The 14651-nt window shown below is 41.6% G+C and overlaps 1 protein-coding gene across 1 annotated transcript in view; it reads right to left on the bottom strand.

Moving 5' to 3' along the window:
• TPH2 (tryptophan hydroxylase 2) overlaps positions 1 to 14651 on the bottom strand; it is a 101181-nt gene that overhangs the window by 39493 nt on the left and 47037 nt on the right. The window contains exon 8 of the mRNA XM_004583039.2: positions 3725 to 3851. Coding sequence (XP_004583096.1) covers positions 3725 to 3851 — 127 coding nt within the window. The remainder of the gene's footprint in view (positions 1 to 3724; positions 3852 to 14651) is intronic.

Raw genomic sequence — 14651 nt, 5'->3', positions numbered from 1 at the left:
TTCTTTGTGGCCAAATGGGCCAAACTGGAAACCATAATGCTAAGGGAAATGAGCCAATCCCAAAAGGTTAAATACCACATGTTTGCCTTAATTTAAGATGATATGATGTTATGTATAACATGTTATGTTATGTATGTTATATGTTGTGTATAAACTAAAATTGAAATGTCAATGAGGTGGTCACAGAAGGTGGTTAAGAACTCGCATTTACTTTTAACATATTGGTTACTCATTACTATGTCAATTAATTCCATAATGATGTAAATTTTTGCTGATGGTATATTGGAGCTTTTAATTGATCGGGATGATACTCTGCTGGCTATGTCTTCAGACCAGAGAGGGTATACCTAAGAAGTTGTTGAACTTGACTGGACAATAAGATGCTGGACTCTATGTTTGGGATATGCTTGCAATGGGGGAATCTCAACTGAACTTGAACTGTGGTTATGCAACAAAGTGGAGGAATCCACTATGGTAGGAGGGTTTTGGGAGGGGTGGGGAGAACCCAAGTACCTATGAAACTGTGTCACATAATACAATGTAATTAATGAATTAAAAATTTTAAAAATCAAAAAAAAAAGAAGAGACTCAGAATCCTTGGCATTGAAATCTTTTGCAAGCTTACAGAGGCAGCTGGCTTTTTTATGGATGACTAATACAACCTCACAGGTCACCAATGTATCCTTTATAGAGAAAACTATCTCTTCTGGCTCCTGTCTCCAATTCCAAATGTTCTCCAACACCAAACTTGAAGATCCCACATGCTGGGGAAATTGACCTTAAATCTACTTCCTCTATATATCTGCTCCTGGAAACAAATTTTAAAAATCATATGAACTCCAACTCCAATTTTCTTGACTTTTGGGCACCAGGTTCTTACCTCTTTGTCTTTTTACTACCCCTCCTCATAGTACCTAGGATTCTTTAGCCACTTAGAGAGTATATGTCACTTTGAACTGGTTACTGCTGAAAAGTAAACACACTTCAGCAAAGGATGCTGAAAACACAAGGAAGAAGAAGCAAAGAGGAAAGCATGACTAACTACCTAATGATCTTTACCAAATGGAAGTGTTTTATGTCTTAGAGTTAGGACAATCAAAAGACAGAGGTATTGGAATCACATTAAGCAACTTCAGTTCCTAAAGAAGTCAAGTATTTGGCCCAGTGGTTAGAAAAATACTTGAGATGATTGTGTCCCATACAGGAGTGCTTGGATTCAAGTTCTGACTCCACTTCCAACCCCAGATCCCAAAGAAGTGCACTTCAGGGGGTGATGGCTCAAGAACACTGGTCCCTCCACCTAGTCACATAGTCCTCAGTACCTAGCTTCAGCCTGACCGACCCATCCCTGACTACGGTGGGCATCTGAGGAGTAAAACAGGAGATAGGATATCTATGTGTGTTTCGAATAAGTTCACCTTTGATGTTCCTTAAAAAAAAATTACCCTAAAAATTTGCTGGCTGTACTAAAGTAGATTTCAAGGAACAATTATGAAGAGTTTTGTTTGCTCTATTTCTAAAAGTAGAAACAAAGAAGAATGGTCTTCCAAAGATATCCATGCCCTAATCCTAAGAACCTATATGAATATGTTGCCCTGACAGATGTTAAGGGTATGGCGCTAGAAATAGAAAAATGATCAAGAATCATCCAGATGAGCCCAATCTACTCACATAAACCCTTAGAGGAAAAAAATTTCCCCCAGCCATTGTCAGAGAGAGATATGTAAAGGAAAAAAAAAGAGAGAGAGAGAGAGAGAGAGAGTAAATATTCTGGCTGTATTGACAGAGGAAGAAGGGCTTGAGCCAAAGAATGCTAGAAACCTCTAGAATCTGGAAAAAGCACAGAATCAGATCTCCGCTGGGAGCCGTCGGGGAAGCCAGCCCTGGCGAGCCAGGGAGATGTCTTTCTCTTGGAGAAATAGTCTTTGTTCCCCTTGCCCTCTCCCCACAGGACTTGTTCTTTCTTATCTTTGAGGCTCAGCAAAAATATTTTTTCCCCCAGCGGGAAAAAAAAAAACCTTACTTTTATCACCTGGAGCTGTAAAGCTCTAAAATGTGAGAACTATTTCTTCTTCCTTGTAAATGCAGTCTGAACGATGGAACTCACAATCATCATGGAGTATAAAAAGAAAGGACGATAAAACTGCTTCCTTTCGTTGCTTTTAAAGAAGGAATAAGAGCACTCGTAAGAAGTCACCTCCCTTCACGTTTGGTCCATTTCCTGTGGCTGGCTCAGAATACCCAAGGTGGGGCAATTGATGATATCGGTGGAGGGTTTTGCAGCTTGTCCACGAGCATGGTGCCCACAAAGGCCTTGCACTGCCTCCACTCACGGTGGGCAGGGGAAGGGAGAGCAAATGCATACAGAGATGGCTAAATCTGAAGGCCTCACCATAACTCCTCAACCCCACAAGAATTAATTCCCTGTAAAGGACCTACTCCTCCCTTAAAGTCCCCACCTCCCACTACGGCCAGACACCCATCAGATTTCAACCTGTGTTTCCAAGAGAACAAACTGCATGCAAACTACACCCATTTTCATCCATGAACTTCTACTTTATCTCTTCTCCTCGGATAGATGTACATGCACACATGTGTGCTCAAACACATGCATGAAAATATTCTATGGAGAGCATGATGATTCTCCCCTTTCCCATGAATCCCATGTTCTGTTCTTCCACAGCAACATGAATTCTTGACCTATTGGTCACAAAAATATTTTTATTTTGTCCTACTTTCTCAGTTGTCAACTAGGTAATAAATATTTCATGTTTTTCAATCATAGGGTATTTTTCACAGTTCCTCCACTCAGCCACTGTGTTAGAAAAACAACTCTGCAACATACAGAAATGAATGAGTATGGCTGTGCTCCCATAAAGCTTTATTTACAAAAGCTGGTAGTGGGTAAGGTTTTGTGTGTGTGTGTTGTTGTTGTTGTTGTTGTTGTTTGCTGATACTTAGAAACATTCTAATAATAAAAGGTGTACATTCATGGTAAAGTAAGGCTGTGCTAGGGTATCTCTTGACTAGTCGAGATGGTTGGAGGCAGACGTAGGAATCTGAGCTCAACAGTTCTAGAAAGAAAGAAAGAAAGACAGAAAAGAAAGAAAAGAAGGAAAGAAAGAAAGAAAGAAAGAAGACTGAATAGACACTTTGGTGTCAGCAAGGTTGTTCTCAAAGCAGTATGAGAGGAAAGGTGTTTCAGGTTACTGCCTTTCAGATGCTCAACAGCAAGTTCACACCCCTGACTTCAGCCACATTTCAGAGTCCAGGCACAGCAAGAACAGCCTCTCTCCTACAGTGACCTATCTGTAGCCTAGATGAGCAGAGCTGCCAGGAGAAGAAAAATCAGAAACTGTGTCTATGTTCATAGATGCACATCAACAGCTTCTTAATATGGAGCCATATCCTTCACTACCCCAAGGATTGTTTTCATTAGGTTATAACCCTCATTTTTACTTTTACTTGATGGAGCATTGAGCCTTTGACTATAATGTAAACTGAAAATATTCAGTAGAAAGAAAGAAAAGAAAGAAAAAGAGGATGAGAGTAAGAGGGAGGAAGGGACTACCATTATGTTCTCAGATTTCATCAATGAACTACACTGAATATGTTCTCTTTGTATTAACACATTAACATGAAAAAAGTACAATGATGCAAAAGTAAACCGGGTTTTATCTTACAAATAGATATCGAACACTGTTTAACTGGGATGTGAACTCACCGTGGCTAGTTTCTGAACATCTTCATCTGACGCTCCCAGAGATGCCAGGCCTATTTCTTGTGAAAATTGAGCAAACTTAGGATCCGCCAGTAGGGGGACATGTCCCAAAAGTTCATGACAGGTGTCTCTGACAAAGAAAACATCACTGTTATACAAGATGACACATTATACAAGATTTAAGCTATCTTAGGGAGAACAAGGCTTAAAATCTTAAAAATACCCTTGGCAGTATAATTTGTTACTGTTATCTTTCATCAATTCTAAGACTTAATCATACTTTAGCATCTCTCAAATTCAGCTGCATCTTGTATTCAATGCCACCTTAACTTTTATGATATATAGTACTTTAAGTAAAACACATCAACTATTTTCAAGTACTCACTATATGCTAAGCACCTTGTAGTATCATGTGTATGTGTATGTCTATGGGGGAGTCTTTTGATGCTCAAGACACTCTCAGGGAACTGAAATTATTAATTTACTAGTAAAATATCCTGTAGATCAAATGTAGATAAACTACAGCCATAGTCCAAATCTAACACACAGCATGTTTTTGTAAGTTGTACAGAACACAGCTATGCTCATTGATTTCTACATCGTCTATGGCCACTTTGGACCAAACTGCAGAGTGAAGCAGGTACAACTAGATCATATGACGTGAAAATCCTAAAGTCTTTTCTGGCTGGCCTTTGACAGAAAAACTTTGCTGATTCTTGTTGTAGACACTGTTAAACGAAACTAAATTCAGGTCTCAGGATGGCTGTGTACTTGAGTCCTTAGGAAACAAACTGCAATCTAAGTTAGCACATAAAATAACCGAATGCCTAGCTTAGGAGAATGCTCTTATAACAAATAGCTGTCTGACTCAATCGCAGTGGCTGAGCTTGAAACAATCAGAGTTGGCCAGCTGACTCAGATAAGGCAAAACACCCAGCTGTAACCAACTATACTGCCTGTCACTTCTATTTTCTGTCCATAAATGTCTGCTCACACGTCAGCCCCAGACGTCTTTGAATGTGATTTGGCTCTGCTTCAAGAATCAAGAAGAAAAGCCAATTAGAATCTATAACGTGGTTGTAATTTGTCCTGACAATATGCTGGATTATCAGCATGTTGAAACTTTTGCTCTGAACCACTAGGCTGCATTGCATTCCTGTCACACTTGGACAGACACTGGAAAACAGTCATATGGTCATCACCAAGTGGCTTGCCCCTCCATTTCTCTGCCCTTTGGAAGAGTCTCCTAGTTCTCTGCTTTGGTTAGCCTGAACTAAGTCATCACAGAAGCTTTAAGCCACTCTCATTTGCCAGTGTCTGGAGCTGGATACACAGGCAAAGGTCAGGGGATGTGTCTGAGTCCCTGCTATGAGGAATGAACTATTCCTTGATACCACACTAGTTCAGAAGAAATTCTCCTGGGACCCTCAGGGACTACACTGAGAGGCAGCAGCATTTGATTTTCTTGACAAAAACTCTTTAGCCAGGTAGTAACTCAAGCATGTTTCTGGTTTCACCTCTGCTCCTCTGAATTGTATCAATTCAAACAAATGCTGGAACATAAATATCACCTCTTACCAACAATATCAACTCTATAAAGTGGGTTAGGTGGTCATATGATTGAAGTGAACGATGGCCAAGGGTATAACATTGAAGATGACATCAAACAGAGAGTACCACTCAGCAAGAAAAACCTTGTGCCTACAACTCTAACCATAGCCCCAGTCTCAAGCAGCCCCTTCAGAACCATGTCAGATGGAAAGATAGGCACATGAAATTATGTGGACAGGATATTCAAGAGAAAGTTCAGATTTATCCTCTGCCATCTGTGTGACAGCTGCTGCTTTCTTTGCACATATACTGACTTATTAGAAAAGAATACATGATGGGTATTCCCCAGTCACATTGCTTAAGGCAGAAAATCAGTCACAAGATTTTAGGACATAAAAGGTATTTAAACAATTTCCATGTCGCTCATTTTACTTAGGATGAAGTGACAAAAAAAGAGGAGAGAAAATTTATTTGGACTCCATCTAAGTACTGTGTCTTATTAAATGTTATCATATCACATTAATAATTTAACCTTCACTTTCAAGGAGGCCTCTTTGACAGATGGGGAAACTAAAATGCAGAGCATTTTAGAAAAGTTTTTCCAAGGGACAATTATACTTTTAGTAAAGGATGGAGACAAGATTTAAAATCAAATTCTTCTGACTCCGAAGTTAGTCTCTTTCTACTCTATGCTGCTACAGCATAAATGAGGAACAGCTGATGGCTAGTCTTGACACAGGCTCAGGGGAGACAGTTTAACCAAGTTCGTTAATAGAAGTAAAAATGAAGCCAGTATTCCTCAAGCCTCCTCTTGCTCTTTCGCCCCTCAAGTCTCCTTCAGGCCTTTTTGAAAATACCAAAGGGTGAAACCCCGTCCAAAATCCATTCAATCAGGGTCTCTATGATCAGCCTTAAGGTCTCCAGATGATAAGGAGATAAAGCGATGGTTGAGTTGCAGTTTTCTGATTGAGGTGCTAGATGTTCTCCTGGGGAGACTTCCAGCATGAATCAGCACTTAACAGTGCAACTATTCACAAAAGCAAAAATATGACAGCAACTCAGGCAACTATCAGAACAACAGTTAAAGAAAGTAGGTATTAGAAACACAACAGAGTATTACTCAGCCATTAAAAAGAACGAATTTATCAATCATTTGCAATAACAGGGATAGGAATGAATGACATTATGGTCAATGAAATGCCATCCACTGGAGACAAAGACTGCAGGAGAGTGCTTCTATGTGAAAGCTAAACTGTTGATCTCAAAGAAGTAAAGAACAGAATAATAGTTACCACAGCCCGGGGAGCATGGGGGAGCAAGGGGGAGAGAGGGTGGAGAGGGAATTAGCAGGTTCAAGGTGCAGGTGGATAGCACCAGGTGTTGCACAGCACAGTAAGATAACTGTAATTAACAATAATCAATTGAATATTTTAAAATAGCTAACAAGATTTTTAATGATATATGTCTCCAATAATATTTACTCTGTTCTCATCATTATATACTATATTCATGTATTGAAATCCCACAGATATTAAAATATGCATGTTTTTAAAACATTAATAAGTGATCAAAGTGTAATTATGTAATTTTGAGCTGCTAAAGTTTAATTCCACTAAGATCATATTATGATATTGGAGAATAACGGGAGATATTGATTGAAAAGCAAATAGGCAACTAATCTTCCAGGCACATTCAATTCAGAAATAAGTCTAATATTTCCATGCCAGGAATGGAACCAAGAGACTCTTGTGATCAATTTTTTAAAAGGTCATGCAGCATGCATGGAACTAAAACCAAGAGGCCCACCTGGAAAATCCTAAATATCCCCCGCACAACTTATAAATATGATAATTTCAAATTAGAACAGATGTCAAACTCCAAGAAAAGGCTGAGAATGGTATTAGCTCAAGCTGTAAATAAACAGGATGAGCAAAATCTAAAATTACAATTCTAGTGAATTTCCTCTATGAGCCAATCACTCCTGCCCACTGTTTTGTTACAAAAGAAATGAGGTCATGGTTCTGTGGTAGTAGATTCTTGGGGCAACATGAAATTTAAGTTGCTAAGTATCTGAAAAAGACTGATACAAATGACAGTTTTCCATCTCTGTGGGCACTGATGAAATCCCAAAGTACATTGGTAAAATCTAAGTAAAAAAAAAAAAAAGGCAGTTGAAGACAAAAGAAAGGAAAGCATGAGAGCTCCAAATGATATTAAACAGACACTTCACAGCAGGAAAAGAGCTATCACCTGGGTTTTACATTAAGGTGTCAGTATCATAAAACTACAACATACCAGCCAACTTAGGAAACTTTAACAAGTTTATACTCATTAAGTAATCAATCCACATAGAAGTGGATAAAAAGACATTATAAACTTGGAAGGAAAAAATCATATACAGCAGAATAAGTTATTTCATTAAGAACAAAAGCCTGAAGCAAGATATCTAACACAACTATTAATGGAGTGTTGGGGTGCCTTTTGCTCCGTTTTCAGCAGAAACACTATACTTTGCTAGCTCACACCCTACTCTCAGCTCCGTCTTCATGCAAAGAGCCTCAGACTCCCAAAGGGTAAACGTCATGTGACTATTAGCCTCACCCGTCATGGGGCCAAGGCTTCACATTCCATTATTTTGAGACCAAGAACAAGGTTATTATATCTTTCATAAACATTCTAAAAACATAAGCACCACGTGGTGTTTCACGGTCTTAGGCTAAGATACGCTGTAGACTAAGGGAACTAAAGTGCTTGGACATTTTGCAAACAAAGGACAAAGGTTTAATGTTAGTAATAAAGCAACTTACTAACTCTAGAAAATGTACATTTTCTTTCTGAGGACTTAGAAGCTGTGGTGATGAGCACTTCTGGGGTTTAAGAGTAGATGAAGGTTCTGGAAGTCTGAGGAAAATTTCACACCACAAACTTCCCAAAACTTTTTTTTATCAGTCAAGATCTTTTGGACCCAAATCACACCATTTCACTCAATCTGACAGCAGGCAAACCTCCATGTCTGTGTCCCAAGTGTAAAATGGTTTTAGATCCCGACACTGGTCACACCATCCACAGCTGGATCCCAAGGAACAGAATTACGAAAACCCAGTGTGCTTCTACAACTATTGCCATATTTCACCAGATCGCTCCTAAAAGTGCCAATTATTCATCTATAATTGCACTGTCCACACATACTGCCTTCCAATTTCCACATGGGCAAACTTTTCTCTCTTGAACTCCCAGGCCTCTGATGCATTTAAACCCAAATAATGCTTCACAGGGCCCCTTTCACAAAAGCCCTCTGTTCACAGGAAATGTGGGACCTTTCAAAATTGTTAACACTGTAAAACATCATGTCTCCTTTTAGAGAAAATGAAAAGCGCGAGCTGATATCAGACACTAGACTTCTGCTGTTTTAAATTGGAATCTTCTCTGATAAGCCCTGCTCAGAGGATTCTAAAGTCTGCCAAAATAGGCCCACAGAGGGGACCAGGCCAAAACGCCTTCAGGGAATTCTTAAATCATTCTAAGAAACTTGCAATCATCTTGCTGTGGGGAAATAAGGGTCCTGGTTGTTAAGTTCAAATTCAAAATGAGGTTGGCATTTTTCTCCTCTTATCAGTTTTCAAAGCTGACTCCTTGCACTACATCTCAGACAACTCCTTTTTATTCTTGTTGTGAATGAAAGCTTTTAAGAGGCAGCGAGTGAGCACCCAAGGTGTGCCTTTCCACACCAGATCAGTACATCTTCCTTTTAAAATGTATTTGTATAAGCAGTGCTTGTTCTAAATGGCTCCAAAGTCAACACTTCGGCGAAGCCACCCAGAGAAGGCAGCCGAGCAGGAGCAAAGAGGAGAGTTTATGCCAGTTAGAGCAAGCTGAGAGTCAAAATAGGGTGGGTTTTTGATGGGTTTTTTGTTTGTCTACTTGTTTTTTTTCAGTTTCCACACAACATTTTGTGGGTAAATGCAAGTAATTGTGGATGCTGGAGGTGGGGCAGGCTTGATTGGCTTTCACTGCACTGTGATAAGGGAAATGAACTTGGTTTTAAGGAAACCTTGCTTGGTGCTTGCACTGAGGATTCTTTCATTTAGATTTTAAAAAGCATATTTTATCTGGCCCAGATAGGACTTTAGGCAACTCTCACATCCTAATCATTGTAGATCAACACAAATGGGGCCTTCTTTTAGAATGCAAATTCCTGGAGGGAAGTTTTATGCTCCCCCCCACCCCACCCCAGAACCATCAGGCAAGCCACTAGGCCCCCATTCCCACCACAGAACTGTGAGGAAAGCCACAGCCCCCCAAGTTTACCCTCACTCCCACACCAGAACCACAAGGAAAGCCACTAACCCTGTAATGGGGCACTGCCATTAATGGCACACACAGCTTGTCAGGTTCACTGACAGCAGCCAGGGCACAAAAACCAAGTTTCTGCACCTGCCCCTCCTGCTTTCTGCACCATTCACAACAACTGACAGCAAGACAATCAATCTGGAGGTTCCACGTACCCGGGCCCTCCTGCTTCCTGTTGTGCTACGTTAGGTTAGTTAACTACAGGAAAACTTTGGGCTCTGGTAACTCTCTGCCTGCCTGAAATTTTTTTTGTACTGGGTGGCTGGCAATCTGATTGGAGGATGAGAGCTTAAAAATCCCTGACTTCTGCCACTCTGCACAGTGGCTCCTGGAGTGTAGTGGGAGCTGCTGTCACCAAGCTTGGAAAATAAAGACTCCTCCTAAGATCCTACACTTGGGTCCGGTGTGATCTCTCTCTCACCCCACAACAGCCCCTCACTCCCACCCCAGCACCTTAAGGAAAGCCACTAGTCCCCCACTCCCACCCTGAAAACTGTATGGAAAGCCACTAGTGCCATCCTTTTGCACTCCAATTTTTGTGAGATGGTAAAATATGAAAGTTATCTTTATTCACATGGAGCTCCAAAAATGCTTATGCCATGCCTATTGTGAACCAGGCACCCAAACTGAAAAATAAACAAAGCATAATTTTAGAATTCTTAGCCAAAGTCACCTTATAGTCCCATAAAAGAAAAAACACGAAGTACTCAATTTCCTGTTTCAACAAAATACCTTTTAGTTCTAGATATTTCATATGTGTTCAAATTGTCCATCCTCCTATCCAATTTCCCTAAAATTAAGGACTCCACACTTGCTGCTTTCCAAAGTCTTCATTAGCAGGAAGGAATCAGTCTCAAATTCAGGTACTGCTATATGGGACACAGAAGTCTTAGCTGGCATCTTAATTAGGCTAGATGCACACCCCAGAATTCTTTTAACAATGTGGTTAAATAATGCACTAAAAATGTAGTTGCCTTTAATCAGGTATTACTACGCACAGCACATTAAATCACATTTATACCAAAGTCTTTTTTACGTAAGTTTTGCCCTTTTAGAAACTATTTTATCACTCCAATATCAGTAGGCTTTTCCAGGAAAAAAGCAGTGCCATGATTATCTCTGGATACCCAGTGCTTAGGGAAGCCTGGCACAAGAGAAATGCCCCATATCACTGCTTGCAGAACTTGGTTGAACAGACCAGAGACAGGCTGGCCCCCAAGTGCTAGAAGCAAAGGTGTACCCAAGTGCAGCCTCCAACTCCCAGCATCACAAATGGGGTTTGACCCGACTCCTGGGTTTGCCATTTCACACTTTAGAACCTTAGGGAAATGATGACTTCTCGGAACCCTGGAATCGTCACCTGTGTAATGGTGAGAATCCTTCCTTCCTCACAGAGAAGAGCGGGATGATGGCAGTCAGACAGAACAAGCGTGGGAAAGGTCAAGGCCATTTTCCCTTCTCTCTAGAGGCAGCGGCTTCTGAGCCTGTGTGTCGATGTAATTCTCTAGACCAGAGTGAAGAGGGATGGGTGGCAATTACCACTTCCTTGCCTAAAACTCAATCATTTTCAATTCCGTCTGAACCTGCAATTTTAAAATGCAAATATCACTGAAAAAAAAAAAAAACCAACTCTTTGGTCCTCTGTTCCGCACCTAAAGATGTGCAAGGAACTTTTCCTGACTACGGGATGCTGAGGGGATATGAATTTTCCTTTAGATGTGACTCCTCACAGTAGTAATATTGGATTATGGGCTCCACACGAGGAAGACAAGTCAGCGGCAGGGGTGGGATGGATGGGAAGATGTGAAAGGGGCAATCTGCTTAAAAGGCTGAGGGTGGGAGAGAAGCTGGAGTTTCATCCCAGGTCACTACAGGAAACAACCTGAAAGAACTGGCCCCTGCAGGCACAAATCTCACCTCTAAATGCACAGGTTTTAAATAATGTACCAGATTTTTTTTTAACAGAATATGTACCATTAGAGTGCTTCAAGCTCTTGGACTCAATAAAAAAAGTTTCAGTTATTCTTACTTTTAGGCACTTTACAAAATGAGAAAAGATGCTGCTTGAAAACCTGGGAGTCTGAGTCTTGGAACATGGCACTGTAACTAAGGATGTGTTGGAATGTTCTGTGGCACACCACCCAAAGTTAGGAGGTGTCGCGTAAGAATGGGCCTATTTGGTATTTATATCATCACCCCAAGATCAAAGCGCTACTTCATCATCCCTCATGCAGGGAGGCTAAGTGGCTGGCGGACAGTCACACTGGGAGTTGACACTGGGCTCCGGTGTCTGAGCACATGCAATCTGCCCAGGTCCTTCTGCCTCAGGATGCGAAACAGCAGTCTGTCGCCTACATTACTGCACAGTGGTGAGGGGCTAGCGCTTCTCATTTCCAGCATTAACAGGAAAGACCTCCTCCCAGGGAATGCAGCTGGCCAATCAAGGATCACAGGGGTAGGTGGGCTTCTGACAGGCCTGCGATAACAGTGGACCATTCTGATCAGCACAGACTACACAGGATTGTGGCAGAGCAAGACCATCAAAAAAAGCAAGAGGTCATGTTCAAATCTCATACAAACTTTGTAACTAGAAAATTAGTAAGGAACCTCTTCAACTTCAGTATGCATGTGAGGTCCAAGTTTTTCTGTTGAATATTACAATTTAACAAATAGGGGGGTCGGGCTTGGCGGCGTGGCCTAGTGGCTGGGGTCCTCGCCTTGATCCCATATGGCCGCTGGTTCTGATCCCGGCAGCTCCACTTCCTCTCTATCTCTCCTCCTCTCAGTGTATCTGACTTTGTAAGAAAAATAAAAAAAAATAAATCAAAAAAAAAAAAAAAAAAAAACAAATAGGGGGTAAACCTAAAGATTAACAGTACTAGTCCAAATTCCAATCCCAGATCCTTTCCTTTCCATCTGTGTCACCAGGGGCAAACTCATTAACCCTCTGTGCTTCATTTCCTCATCCATAAACTCAGAATGCTAACACTAACAGCTTAGAGGGTTTGGTGGATTTTAAATAACTCATCCATACACAACAGAAAAACAGTGCCTAACAGCATGCATGACAAAAATACATAGTCAATATGTACATGTTTGTCTGTAATAGTAAAAATATTGTGGCCTGGTCAGACAGTTGGACTGGAAGTTAAGACGCAGGTCCCTCACCAGGGTACATGGGTTTGATACCCTAAACTTCCATCTTCTGACTCCACCTTCCCAGGAGCCAGCAGGTGATAGCAGGAAGAGGCCTGCATTGAGTTCCCAGCTCATGCCTCAGGTACCAGCTCAGCCCTAGTCATTAATGGCATTCAAGCAGTAACTCTGAGATTAGAATTTTTTTGTTCACTCTGCCTCTCAAATAAGTTTAAAAAAAAAATGTGAGGGGGAGATTTACAGAGAGAAGAAGAGACAAAGAGAAAGACATTACATCGGCTGGTTCACTCCCCCAAGTGGCTGCGATGGCCAGAGGTGAGCCAATCCAAAGCCAGGAGTCAGAAGCCTCTTCCAGCTCTTTCACACTTGTGCAGGGTTCAAGGGTTCGGGCCATCCTTAACTGCTTTCACAGGCTGCAAGCAGGGAGCTCCATGGGCAACAAGCAGTGGAACAGGTGGGAAATTGTGGGGCTCAGGGAAGAGGTCACTAAGTCAACAAGATGGCAACTAACAGTCAAGGTCACTGGGTTACACGTGGCGAGCAAGATGGCGGCCAAGGACAGAGCATGAACCAGGGCAGGGGTCAAGTTATTTTAAAGAAAGACTGATTGGCCAGGGCCATTTTGCTCACCTGCCCCTGGCCTATGGGAGGTGGCTTCCACAGCCGTGTGATGATAACTGGCTCCTGGAATTCCTGGCCTAAAGCTTTCTGAGAAAAGGCCAGTGTCTGAGAATCCCGAGCAGGGATGCTGCTCAACAATCCCAGGCAGCAACACAGGGCTGTGGAGGAGGCCAGGAACTGGCCAGGAGGCCTGGCCTCGTGCTCCTCTGTCCTGCAGGAAAGGACAAGGGCAAGTGAAAAGGAGCTAACTCAAAGGAAGGCAGCTTAGACCCAGGAAACCTCAGGATTATCTTTCTGGCTCTGTGCAGAATCAACTTCAATGAGGAGTGATGAAGCCGTAAGTCCGAGGGCTTAAGTCAGACAAGTGTGTAACCCAGACTCTCACAGACGAGAGAACGAGAGAAAGCTGGTCAGGGCAGGTCCTGTTATTCCTTCCACGATGCAACTAGCATCAGGCACCTGTTCTCCCTGGGAGGAACAGTTCACACTGCTACCAATGTGAGAGCATCGGTCTTTACACGCCAATGGTACTACTTCACAATCGTTGGTTAAAAATTAATTGCATTAATGTCCAATCCTCAAAAAAAATAAATGGCATCTTCTGCCTGCTTTAGACAGGCTTTATAATAAGATCTAAGAGTAAAATTCACTTGATTGAGAAAAGGACAAAACTATTACCTGAAATAATTCCACTTCATTTTCCTCATGAAACTGACATACAGTAGCAATTATATGAAAAATCATCTGATTTTAAAATCCATTTTAAACTTTAAAACAGTTATATTTAAAAATAACATTATTGCCCCTAAACTGCTCAACTGCAACAAAACAGATTTTCCTTAATGTAAATACATTTAGTTGCATTATGGCAATAAACATTGCAATATTAATCAATGGTGTTGTGAATTCCTTTTTTAAGATTTATTTGTTTTTATTGGAAATTCAGATATACAGAGAGAAGGAGAGACATAGAGGAAGATCTTCCATCCAATGGTTCACTCCCCAAGTGGCTGCAATGGCTGGAACTGAGTCAATCCAAAACCAGGAGCCAGGAGCTCTTCCAGGTCTCCCACATGGGTGCAGGGTACCAAGGCTTTGGGCCGTCCTCAACTGCTTTCCCAGGCCACAAGCAGGGAGCTGGATGGGAAGCAGGGCCACCGGCATTAGAACCCACGACCATGCGGGATCCTGACCTGTGCAAGGTGAGGACTTTAACCACTACGCTACCGTGCCAGGCCCATGAATTCCTTTT

This window comes from Ochotona princeps, chromosome 15, assembly GCF_030435755.1.
Source record: "Ochotona princeps isolate mOchPri1 chromosome 15, mOchPri1.hap1, whole genome shotgun sequence".
In the NCBI taxonomy this organism is placed as follows: Eukaryota; Metazoa; Chordata; class Mammalia; order Lagomorpha; family Ochotonidae; genus Ochotona; species Ochotona princeps.
This window is presented reverse-complemented; position numbering and strand designations above follow the sequence as displayed.